We start from the raw sequence: 13228 nt of genomic DNA on the forward strand, positions 1-13228 counted from the left end.
TGGAATTATTGGGCTAATTGATACATAATTTAAAACAAGAATGCTTAATTCTTCTAGAGATAAAGGAGGAGATTTCCATTAAATAAGAAAAGTTTATATGACATGGATTAAAAGTTGTGAAAGAAGGGCAGGTAGATATATTAAAATATAAGCAATTGGAAGTCTTGAAAAGGAAAAATGCAGTATTTGAAATGTACACTGTCTTATAAAGAATATAAACAGAATTTTGAAAAAAGAAAAGGACAGAATCAGTGAATTGTAAGACAGAAAGTGGGTTATCATAAAGGCCACAAAAACAGAATATAGATACTAAGAGATGCAAGGTTAAGAGTATTGATTAAGCAGCATCACCCTTTATCTATTGGAAGTTACAGATATTGGAGAGGGATTCAGTGGTCCAAGAGATACTCATTCTGAGATTTTTTTTTTTAAAGTTAATTCTTCAGATTTAAAAAGCTCATTGAGTTGCAGCAAGCAAAATTTCTCCCCCTAAACACATCACGTTGACACTGTAGAATATCAAGGTCAAGAAAAATAGTAAATTGTAAACAGAACCCCTGCAAAGGAATGGCAATACAAATGACAGAAGGCTTCTCAACTGTGACAGTAAATGGCAAGGCAAATGATAGAGTAATATCTCTTTTTCTTTTAAGATTTTATTTATTTGACACAGACAGTGAGCACAGCAGGGGGGGCGGCAGGCAGAGGGAGAAGCAGGCTCCCCGCCGAGCGGGGAGCCCAATGTGGGGCTCGGTCCCCAGGACCCTGGGATCATGACCTGAGCTGAAGGCAGACGCTTAACCGACTGAGCCACCCAGGCGGCCCTAGAGCAATATCTTTAAAGTAGTGAGAAAGTAAAGGCATTTTTATTTTATTTATTTTATATTTTATTTTATTTTGTAGGCTTCATTCCCAGTGTGGAACCCATTAGGGCATGGAGCTAAACATGGGACTTAAACTCACAACCCTGAGATCAAGACCCAAGATGAGATCAAGAGTTGGTCGCCCAACTGACTAAGTCACCCAGGTGCCCCTAATTATTTTAGAATTCCATCTCTCACTAGAATATTACACAGGTTTGAGGGTGTAACTGAAATATTTGCAGACATGCAAAACTAAGATTTACACACAGGCCACAGCTGAAAGAATTTTAAAGAGCATACCTTGGTAAGAAGAAAAACGAGGATGGAATGAAGGAGTGGAATGCAAGAACGGAAGGTGAGCAAAGACACTGGCAAAGTATGCTGGCAAATCTAAATAATAATAATAATGTTCAACAGAAAAAATGAGTATCTTGTTGACATTAGCTTTATCATGAATAATTTATTTTGTTATAAATATGAGGCAAACCTGGCAAAATATATTTTAAAATTAGAAGTTGTTTATATATGGTTGTTTGTAAAAACAAAACAAAACTAAAAACAAGGAAAAGGAACCGAAGGTAGAATTAGAATTGTATCAAATAATGTGGAATAGCAGAAAGGCAAAGATATTACCTTTTTAGGAGGTGCACATCACCACATTAATAGATTAAATAAGGAAGTACAAAAGTCATCTATGCATACAGAAAAGTTTGTGTTAAAATTTAACATTAAAAACCCTTAAGGTGACCCAGCAGTTACTGTCTTTCCCTTTCTACTTTCTCTTCTCAAGTCCTCAGGAGGGCATCCAATTTTAAAGATCCCTGAAGCCTCAAGCCTGGTCCCATTTGCTCTGTTGGCAGGTTTCTGTATGTACCCAGTGACCCAAACGTTCCATGCAGCTATTTTATGTAAACACACAATTAACTGCCAACATTTATAATAATTTGAGAAAGTCTTTGTAGTCAGTCAAAATAGACAAAACAGAAGTCCAAGATTTTTTCATGATTAGAAAGACTCAAAGCTAACTTCTTCAACAGGATAAGGCCTATCTACCAACCATGCACATACACACACACACAGAAATCAAGGACACAAACTGAGGGTTACAGAAGGGAGGAGGTTAGGAGGATGGGGTGACCGGGTGATGGGTATTAAGGAGAGCACGTGTTGGGATGAACACTGGGTGTTTTACACAACTAATGAATCATTGACATTACAACAAAAACTTATGATGTACTATATGTTGGCTAACTGAACATAATGAAAAATTAAAAAATGAAAATAAACTTAAATCAAGGAAAAATAAAATGTAAGAGGCTTGTCAAAAAAAGAATATTCCCATTATTTTGGACATATTGCATTTATTAGTTAAGCAAGATAATCTACAGACAAACCATTAAATAAATTAAATAATTTTTCTGGATACCAGAACAACATAACAAATTATTTCTATATGCCAGTTACAATGTACAAAATATATTTAGGATCTTAGAACTATCAAAACACAGAGTCTTCAGAATTATAAACTTTTCCAGCACTGGAGAATTATAGTAAAAATATATTGGAAGAAAATGATGCAAAAGAGTTGGTTCTTTTGGGAAAGATACCCCAACCAAGCAATATAGTTAAAACATTTGATAACTTTCTCATTAAAAAAAGGAGGGCACATGATCATCGCTCCTCATTCTATGTTTGCTTTGTATCCAACAAACATTTGTCCACATACACCTATTTGTTAGATTCCCCAAAAGCATCTACAGCCCCCTAAAAGTCAAAATGGCAAGGTTGTCATAAACTAGCACGGACACTGGGGGCAAAACTCATTAAGAAAAATTTTTTTTTAGTAATTACTGTAATTTTGGAGGAAGAGGTGCAGTGGTAGGGTGCTGGGGAAAGGATGGGTTTTTAGAAAAAAGTGCAAAACTAGGGAGAATGGAGCTACTTAAGCATAACCTTATAGAGAAAATAACCTGAGCAGCATCTCGGATTTCTGGAAGTACACTGTATTTCCAGCAGCATTTCGTTGCTGAGGTGATTTCCTTTCAGATGTTTCGGTTCGCCATCGATCCAAAATTTTGCAATGCAGCTTGCATCAAAGGAGCATCTGTCCGTTATTCGTGCTTGGTGATTCGTGCAGGTCTTGCAATGTACACACAGCGGCTCTTCGAAGACAGTCTTAACGTGCCCACTGGGTGGCAAGGGATTGTGGGAGCAGTTCATTCCTGGAACAGGCGTCTCCGGGCCTTGCGGGAGGCACCCGGGGGGCGCTGGGGGCGCGCGTGGGGACCTGGGCTCGGAGAGGGAGGTAGAGGTTGGAGTGGCGAGTTGGGGAAGGGCTCCAGAAGGTGGGCGTCCAGGTTGAAGTAGCGGAGAGGAGAGCGTCTCTTTGGACTGGGGGTGGGGGCCCAAGGCCAGGGATCTGGTACGGGGCCCTGCGGGTGGGGGCTGGCCACCCTTCCCGCGCAGGGGCGGAGCCCGGGGACGGAGCCCGCAGCAGGGTCCACGCGAGGCGGCAGGAACTCGGGGTCCGCGTCTGCCTCGTAGGCCTCTTCTTGGGCGGCCATCTCTGGGACAGGAGCGCAGAAGAATCCCTGCTCGACGGCGACTGTGTGCCCGGGCGCGTTCAGGAAAGTGGCCTGTTGCAGGCCGGCAGGCGAGTGGCCCTGCCCTCCCGAGCGCAGGAGAGCCTCGGGGACCAGCACGAGGGTGAGCTCTCCGAGGGTCACTTGCAGGGCCGACGTTGGCTCGGGCTCGAGCACCAGGTCGACGTCGTCCAGGAGCAGCTGCAGGGCGCAGCCGGAGGCCAGGACCACCACGGAGGTGAGTGCGCCGGCGGCCGGGGGCTCCCCCAGGCCTTCCAGGCCCGCAGGCTCCTCGGTTCGGCGGCGCTTGGCAGGGCGGGATCCTCCGGACGGCGGTCCCCAGCCTGGCTCAGGGTAGGCGCCGGGGTTGCGGGGTCGGCTGCCCATCACCTGGACGGCGCTGCGGGCGGCGCTCCCGGGGCCTGTTGGAGGGTGTGAGGGCCCGGGTCCTGCACGCAGTGACAGCTCTCGACGACGGGTGAGGCGGCCGGGGGCGGCGGAGAGAGTGCCTGGAGTTCTGGGGGCGCCTCCTGGGAGGCCGGCAGTCCTGGGGTTCTGGTGGCGCAGCGAGGGCGCAGGGCTCAGCCTCGGGCGTTCGAATCCCTGGTTTCTCACACTGACCGATCTGCGCGGATCTTTCAAGTGACGCCGGCGGAACCAAAGTCGCAAAATGTCACGCTAGGCTCCGCCCCTTCCGAGGCTCCGCCCCGTAGAGATCGCGGTATCCGTGCAGCCCAATAGCCGAGGCCGTGGTTAAGGAAATACCTTTATGGGCCTCTAGGAGGCAGAGCAGTGGTGCCGCTCTAGGGCTTGGCTTCCAGGGTCAAGATCTCGACGTTCCTTGAGCTGGCCTCAGATGAGGAGGACCTTAATCGGAAAAGTTGATTGTGTTTCAATTCCCGCCAGTGGAAAGCTGCACCAGGACAGGGAGATGTAAGGCCCGCCTCCTCTGAAGCCCCGCCCCGGAAATGACCTATGCTTTTCTTTCAGTTGAATAGTGGGAAGAGTTTTTGGGCCATATCCTTAGGCCTCTTCGGAAGTTGTAAACCACTGTTAGAACATTGCAGAGGTGTTTAGGGGGAAATGAAATTAGGGTTGAGTGCGTTAATAGCTGGCCCTGCAAGATCAATTTATTACCATACTATATACATATCTGTTTCGTACTGTAGTAATTATTATACTACCATCATCAGTAGTAAGAATTTATTTAGTTTGACCTAAAATACAACCACTAAGTATACCTATTTTAGCCCAGTTGACAGATGATGAAAATGTCATGCAGAGGGGGGTTAATCGGTTTGCTCAGAAGCCAGGAACTAGCAGAACTGGGTCTGACACTACAAGGCCCACTTAAGAAGATGCAGCGTCGGTGCCTTGACCTGAGTGTCAGGTTAAAGGTGCTTTGGCATGGTGTATTGCGGCTGCCAAAGGAAGGTATGGCTCAACTCGTTACCTAGTGTTAATAGGAAGAAACACCCAACACTGATTTTGGAATAAGTAACACTCCTAATATGGTTACAGAGGGCAACAAAACATTTCCTTCCACCCCTGTTTCTTAACCACGCGATTGCTCGCTTTATACCTTTTTACGAAATAGCATATTTATATTTTCATTTTTAGGGCTGCATAGCATTCCTTTGTATGGAATTACATTTAAACCAGACCTCTCTTAATAGACATTTAAGCTAGTGGTCTGTGACCTGGCGGCATTGCCATTCCCTGGAAAATTTGTGGAAAATGCAGATGCTTTCCTCCATCCCAGAATCACTGAATCAGAACTCCTGGAGCGTGAGGCCTAGGAATTCTCCGTGAGCACCTCCAAAAAATTTTGTTTTACACTGAAGTTTAAGATCACTGAGTTTGTTTTCATTAGCGGTTGAGAGGTTCCGGTAGCAAGCTGGTTATGCCTGCGATCACGGCCCAGATTGTTGGTGACAAAGTTATGAAGAACAGTCAAACTTCCTGGGCTACATTCAGGGTTTTTCCTTGCACAACTGGCCGGCATCCGCTCTTATGGCCGGGTTTCTGGTCTTCCTGGCTGTGTGAGAAATTCCGTGAGTTGGTGCGACCTGGGGCAAGGCACAGTCTACAAGGCTCTCTGCGGCCTCGGTGCAGAGAGGGGAGGGGGCGAGGGGGAGTGCGGGCCGCTGGGAAACTGCAGTCGTTTCGGGGTGAATGTGGAAGCCGGAGAGTGGTTGGGAGATAATGTATGTAAAATGTTGTTGGAACATAGTAAGTGCTTAGTAAATAGTAGCTGTTTACTGTTTATTATGTTTATAATCTGTCTTTCACACTTGACAATGTCAGCGCTGTTTCCCAGAGTCTTGAACAGCGCTTGGCATGTAGCAGGCGTTGAATGAATGGTAAAAAATATCGTCATCGTTATCATCATGATCATCATCCTAAAAGGGAGTCTGATCTGTTAGAAAGTACTCTTCCAGGTATTTTTATGACATAATATCCAAACGGTTCAGGAATGGCTTGCTGGGCACCGGAGCAGGTATCTTTCATGTTGCCTGACTTGACTTTGCTGCAAGGGTCCCAGGGACTGTCAGGGCCACTCATTGGGTTTCCTTGGCGTCAGTCAATACTGCCTGACCAATCAGCACAAAATGCTTGAACCACCGTCGGGGCGGAATTAGCAACTATTGCTCCAGGCTCTGGGCAGGGTACAGGTTAGGCACAGAGACATTGTATTGGAAGAAAAAAGTGGAGGTAACCTGGGTACTGGAAATTAGGTACAAGATGGACATCAGTGAGTGGGACTCAAGAATTTCCTTAGCATTGGGCATCAGAGCACTCTGACCCCTTCATTGCTTGATTGGAGACTCTTGAGTTCCAGGCCCTGAGCTCTGAGCCCTGACCCTGGTCTTGGCATCGGCTGTTACGTTATCTCCTAGAGTGCATAACTGGCTTTAAGAAAATTTTATTTACATAAGTAATAATACCTGAACACATTTTCAAAAAAATGTAAACAGTGTAGCTGTCCCTTCCACTCCCCACCAACCCCCAATCCAGGACTGATGTAGTAAGATACTTTTCTTTGTGTTTACAAAGGTTAACATAGGGGATTTGTTTCCTTCCTGGAATGGCAAACTATTATGGATATTTTTCTGTAATATGTTAGAGCTTACTGCTGCTTGGTATTGTTATCTGCAAAGTACATGATCTCTTCTGTCTTTTATGAAGAGATCTTTTTCAACATGCAGTACTGGTGTCTGTATCTTGTTTGGAAATTTTGTGTAAGTACAAGAAAAGGTGACTTCAGATATCTTTTGTACAGCAACTCCTTTGTCTTTGCCTGAAGAAGAATGATTATAGTGGCTCATTCACTTTCTGCTTATCTCAGGGTAATTCTGGTGATTCTGGTATATCTTTATTTCCTGAACACATCACTGAGGGGTGAATGGCATTATACAATGACTGATGCTATTACAATGATTAGATATGATCATGGCCTATGTTATCATAAAATCATTAATACCTTAATATTCTAAGAATGCCCAAATTGACAGTTGGGTATTTGGTCTTTTAAAGGCTGAAGCTAAATTGCAGTTTTTTTTTTTTTTTTTTAACCAAATGCTTAGGTTTCTCTGTTGTAAGTGAATGCCAATGATTTCTCTCTCTGTGTGTGTATAATTTTAAGATTTTATTTATTTATTTATTTTAAGATTTATTTATTTATTTGAGAGAGAGAGGGGGAGAGAGAGAGTGAGCATGTCTGCTCCCAAGTAAGGGGAGCGATGGAGGGAATCTCCAGCAGACTCCCCTGTTGAACCTGGAGGGAAGGGGGGGGTTCCATCTCAAGACCCACGAGATCATGACCTGAGCCGAAGTTATCAGTCCCCTGCTCAACTGACCGATGCCCAGGTGCCCCTTATTTATTTTATTTTTTTAAATTTTAAGGTACAAATGGCCTTTATTGTTTGCAACAGGTAGTGAAAGAGGAGGGGACATGGCAGCTCTGGCTTCAGGGACTGCTCCAAAGACTGAGTCCATTGCCATCCTCCCCGTGGTTTCTTTTTTTTTTTCTTTTTTTAAAGATTTTATTTATTTATTTGAGAGAGAGAATGAGATAGAGAGAGAGAGCATGAGAGGGGGGAGGGTCAGAGAGAGAAGCAGACTCCCTGCTGAGCAGGGAGCCCGATGCGGGACTCGATCCCGGGACTCCAGGATCATGACCTGAGCCGAAGGCAGTCCCTTAACCAACTGAGCCACCCAGGCGCCCCTCCCCGTGCTTTCTGTATATTAATTTTGCATTCAGATTTCTTATGAAATTGTCCTATTTTTTTTCAGTTACTTCCTAGGTTTACGATCATATGGTCAGCAAATGTTCTTCTTTTCTTTTCTTTTGAAGTTTTATACATCTGATTTCTTTCTCTTTTCTAATTTTGTTGGCTAGATAAATACTAGTGGGAAAGTGGTATCTTTTTCTTCTTCTAGACTTGGGTGGGAATGCTGCTGGTGTTTGCCTGTTAAGCATAATACTGGCCGTGGCTCAGAAATTAATGTCCATGTCAAAGAAGTATCAATCTCTTTCTGTTTTGTTAATTTTTTAATGCTTTGTTTTGAAATATTTTCAAATTTACAGAAGCATTGCAAAAATAATATAAAAAACTACCATTTATCCTTCATCAACTTTTTACATTTTGCCACATTTGCTCTATATTCTCTGTCTCTCAGAAAGACAACAGGAGATACAAATGTATATATTCCTTGAATCATTTGAGAGTATGTTGTACATATTAGGCCTCTTTACCCCATAATATTTCAGTGTATATTTCCTAACAAGAATATTCTTATATATCTTTAGTACACTTACCAAATTAAGAAAAATTTAGCATTGATGCCACACTTTAACAGTCCATTTTCCAGTTTTGTCCATTGTACCAATACTGTTTTTTTTTTTTAAAGATTTTATTTATCTATCTGAGAGAGAGCGCATGAGAGAGAGAGAGAGCACATGAGGTGGGGAGGGTCAGAGGAAGAAGCAGACTCCCTGCTGAGCAGGGAGCCCGACGCGGGACTTGATCCAGGGACTCCAGGATCATGACCTGAGCTGAAGGCAGTCGCCCAACCAACTGAGCCACCCAGGTGCCCCTCAATAATGTTTTTTATAATATACTTCTATTTATCTATCTCTGTATCTACCTTTTAAAAAATTTATTTTATTTATTTATGCATTTATTTCTTTTTTGCCTATAAGATGCAGGTCAGGATCATGTATTGCTTTCAGGTGTCATGTCTCAGGGGGAGAGTTGGGAGGAGAGGCAGAGGGAGAGGGAGAGAGAGAATCTAAACAGGCTCCATGCACAGCATGGAGCCAACCTGGGGCTTCATCCCAGGACCCTGAGGTCATGACCTGAGTAGAAATCAAGAGTCTTAACTGACTGAGCCACCCAGGTCCCCCGCTTTTTATGTTGATGTAGTCCCAGTAGTTGATTTTTGATTTTTGATTTTTGCTTTTGTTTCCCTTGCCTCAGGAGATCTATTTAGAAAAACATTGCTGTAGCTCTTATAATAATAGTTCTTGTCCTAAAGTCTACTTTTCCTCAATGTTAATATAGTTACTCTGGCTCTCTTCTGGTTACTGTTTGCATGATATATCTCCTACCAGTTCAACTCATTTGTTTCTTTAAATCTTTAAATCTTAAGTGTGTTTCTTTTAGACAACACATAGTTGGATCTTGCTATTTTTTTTTTAGGCAGTGGAACAATTTCTGCATTTTGATTGGGATGTTTAGACTATTTGTATTTATGGTAATTATTGATATGGTTGAATTTACACTTGCCATTTTGATATTTATTATCTGATTGCTACTGTGTTGTTTTGTTCCTCTGTTATTCCTTGACTTCTTTTGCATTAAGTAAATATTTTTGTGTGTGTCTTATTTTAAATTTTTCTGTTGATTTTTTAACCATATTATTTTGAGCTGTTTGGTTGGGATCTAGAGATCACCATATGCATCTTAACTTATTACAGTCTGCTTAAGAGTAATACTAACTTAATTTCAATACTATATAAAAATGTTGCGGAGAGGCGGGAAAGGGTGCAGGGTTTGAAACATGGCGGACGACGTGGATCCGCAACAAACTACCAACACTGTAGACGAGCCCCTGGATCTCATCAGGCTCAGCCTGGATGAGCGAATTTATGTGAAAATGAGAAATGACAGAGAGCTTCGAGGCAGATTACATGCTTACGATCAGCATTTAAATATGATATTGGGAGATGTGGAAGAAACCGTGACTACTATAGAAATTGATGAGGAAACATACGAAGAGATATATAAATCAACAAAATGGAATATTCCAATGCTTTTTGTCCGGGGAGATGGTGTTGTACTAGTTGCCCCTCCATTAAGAGTTGGCTGAAACAAAGAATTTATCATGTATGGAATATAGGAGCTTTTGTATGATTGCCTCTTTAAATGTAGAAGACATTCAAAAGAGAAACGTGCGTAAATTTTGATATTAAGAAATGACCAAGGATTCTTCCACTCCTGAAACGAGTTGATTTGCGGATAACTAAAACATTCTTAAGCTAAAGGGCATTTTAATTTTTTTCCAACCCTTTCAATAAATGTCATCACCAAGATGCAGAACTCTTTTTTTCAGGAAACAAAACAAAACAAAACAAAACAAAACAAAAATGTTGCTCTACACTGGGTGTTATACACAAACAATGAATCATGGAACACTACATCAAAAACTAATGATGTAATGTATGGTGATTAACATAACAATAAAAATTAAAAAAAAGTCATTTAAAAACATATAATATTGAGAGAAAATAAAAATTTAATGTGAAAAAAATGTTGCTCTAATACAACACCATTCCCTCTTTTTCATTCTATACTTTCATCTATATTATATTAATATATATTATGAATCTAATAATATGTTATAATTATTGCATTTTACAGTCATGTCTTTTAAGGAAGTTAAGAGAAGAAATGAGAGAATATATTTATAGCATTTCTTAATAATAGATATTATTTTTTAGAGCAGTTGTAGGTTCACAGCAAAATTGAGCAGAAAGTGGGAGCAGTTCACATATACCCCCCTCTCACACGTGTATAGCCTCCCCAAATATTAACATTCTGCACCAGTATTACATTTGTTGCAATTGATGAGCCTACAGTGACACATCATTATTACCCAAAGTCCATAGTGTACATTAGGGTTCACTCTTGGCATTGTACAGTTCTGTGGGTTTTGACAAATGTGTAAATGACATATGTCCGTCATTATGGTATCATATTGAATATGAGCCCTAACAATCCTCTGCTCTGCTTATTCATTCTGCCCTCCTCCTCCCTAATCCCTGGCAATATCTATCTGATCTCCTTACTGTCTCCGTAATTTTGCCTTTGCTGGAATGTTACATACTTGGAATCATAGTTTGCAGCCTTTTCAGATAGGCTTTTTTCACTTAGTAATATGCATTTAAGGTCATTTTACTGCTTGATAACTCATTTGTTTTTAGTATTGAATAATATTCCATTGTCTTATGTGCCATAGTTTATTTGTCAATTCAGGCACTGAAGGACATCTTGGTTGCTTCCAAGTATCAGCAATTAGTATATTTAAAAAAATTTTTAAAGATTTTATCTTTATTTGAGAGAGAGAGAGAGCACAGCAGGGGGAGCGGCAGAGGGAGAGGGAGAAGCAGGCTCCTCGCTGAGCAAGGAGCCCAATGTGGGACTCGATCCCGGGACCCTGAGATCATGACCTGAGCCGAAGGCAGACGCTTAACCGACTGAGCCACCCAGGCGTCCCCCAAGTATCAGCAATTATGAGTAAAGCTGCTATAAACATCTGTGTACAGGTTTTTATATGGATATAAGTTCACAGCTCTTTGGATAAACAATAAGGAGGACAGCTGCTAGATAATAATGGTAAGAGTATGTTTAGTTTTTTAAGCAACTGCCACACTATTCCATAGTAGCTGTACCACCTTGCATTTTCACCATTAATGAGTGTTCCTTTTGCTCCATGCCTTTGTCAGCACTTGATGTTGTCCGCATTTTTTTTTTTTTTTAGATTTTCACCATTCTAATAGATATGTAGTGATATCTTGTTTTAATTTCTTTGGTGACATGATTTGGAAGTACCTTTTTATATGCTTATTTTCCATCTGTATATTTTCTTTGATGCAGTATCTCTTCAGCTATTTTGCCCATTTTTAAGTCAGGTTGTTCATTATCTTATTGTTGGTTTTTAAATAGCCAATATTTTGGCTAATAGTTTTTTTTTAAGATTTTTATTTATTTATTTGACAGAGAGAGACACCGCGAGAGAGGGAACACAAGCAGGGGGAGTGGGAGAAGGAGAAGCAGGCTTCCCGTGGAGCAGGGAGCCCGATGTGGGACTCATCCCAGGACCCTGGGATCATGACCTGAGCCGAAGGCAGACGCTTCACAACTGAGCCACCCAGGCGCCCTGGCTAACAGTTCTTAATCAGATATGTCTTTTGCAAATATATTCTCCTGCTCTGTGACTTATCTTCTCATTCTCTTCATAATGTCTTTAGAGAGCAGAAGTTTTAATGCCAATGAAGTCCAGTTTGTCAATTATTTTTTTTCATGGATTACACTTTTAGTGTTCTATCTAAAAAGTCATAACCAAACCCAAAGTCATCTAGATTTTTTCCCATGTTATCGTCTTAGGAGTTTTATAGGTTTTGCACTTTATGTTTAGGTTTGTGAACCATTGTAATGATTTACAATGATTTGCAATGTGTAAGGTCTGCATCTAGATGCTGCTGCCCTTCCTCCTGCTCCTCTTCTCTCTGTCTCTTTTTGCATATGGATGTCTAATGTCTAGTTGTCCCAGCACCATTTGTTGAAGGGCTGTGCTTTCTCCACTGTGTGCTTTTGCTCCTTTGGCAAAGATCAGTTAACCATATATGGATCTAATTTGGGGCTCTTTATTCTGTTTTATTAATCTGCATGTCTATTCTTTTTTTTTTTTAAAGATTTTATTTATTCATTTGAGACACAGAGATAGAGAGAGAGACAGAGCATGAGCAAGGGGAGAGGCAGAGGCAGAGGGAGAAGCAGACTCCCCACTGAGCAGGGAGCCCGATGCGGAGCTTGATCCCAGGACACCGGGATCATGATCTTCTTCTCCTTCTTCTTCTCCTCCTTCTCCTCCTCCTTCTCCTCCTCCTCCTTCTTCTTCTTCATTTTTTTACCTTATTGCACTAGCTAGGATTTCCAATACGATGTTGTATTGGAGTGGTGAGAAGGAACAGCCTTAACTTGTTCTTGACCTTAGCAGGAAAGCTTCTAGTTTCAGCCCACAGTTATGACGTTAGCTGTAGGTTTTGTATACCTACAAAACTCTTCATTAAGTTGAGAAAGTTCCTCTCAATTCCTGATTTGCTGTGAGTTAAAAAAAATCATGAATGGATGTTGAATTTTGTCAAATGCTTTTACTCTGTCTACTGATATTGTCATGTAATTATTCTTCTTTAGCTTGTTGATGTGGTGGATTACATTGATTGATTTTTCAAATGTTGAAACAGACTTACATATCTGGGATAAATCCCACTTTGTAATGGTGTACAATCTTTTTTTATACATTGTTGGATTTTATTTGCTATTTTTAAAAATTTTTATTTATTCATGAGAGACAGAGAGAGAGAGAGAGAGAGAGAGAGAGAGAATGAGAGGCAGAGGGAGAAGCAGGCTCCCAAGGAGCAGGGAGCCTGATGTGGAACTCGATCCCAGGACCCTGGAATCATGACCTGAGCCGAAGGCAGATGCCCAACCATCT

General features: G+C 41.6%; 2 protein-coding genes across 2 annotated transcripts; one reads left to right on the plus strand and one right to left on the minus strand.

Annotated features, from left to right (window-relative positions):
- Window positions 1-3079: 3079 nt before the first annotated feature.
- LOC117999928 (proline-rich protein 23A-like) lies at window positions 3080-4390 on the minus strand. The gene has a single exon (XM_034989339.1). The coding sequence runs from the start codon at window positions 3830-3832 to the stop codon at window positions 3080-3082; it is 753 nt and encodes a 250-aa protein (XP_034845230.1). The 5' UTR covers window positions 3833-4390.
- Window positions 4391-9511: 5121 nt separating this feature from the next.
- Window positions 9512-9886, plus strand: LOC117999936 (U6 snRNA-associated Sm-like protein LSm3). The gene has a single exon (XM_034989350.1). It carries the CDS (start codon window positions 9512-9514, stop codon window positions 9818-9820), a length of 309 nt encoding a protein of 102 aa, XP_034845241.1. The 3' UTR covers window positions 9821-9886.
- The last annotated feature ends 3342 nt before the right edge of the window (window positions 9887-13228 follow it).

This window comes from Mirounga leonina, unplaced genomic scaffold (genome assembly GCF_011800145.1).
Source record: "Mirounga leonina isolate KUSES-001 unplaced genomic scaffold, KU_Mleo_1.0 Mir_115, whole genome shotgun sequence".
Taxonomy (NCBI): domain Eukaryota; kingdom Metazoa; phylum Chordata; class Mammalia; order Carnivora; family Phocidae; genus Mirounga; species Mirounga leonina.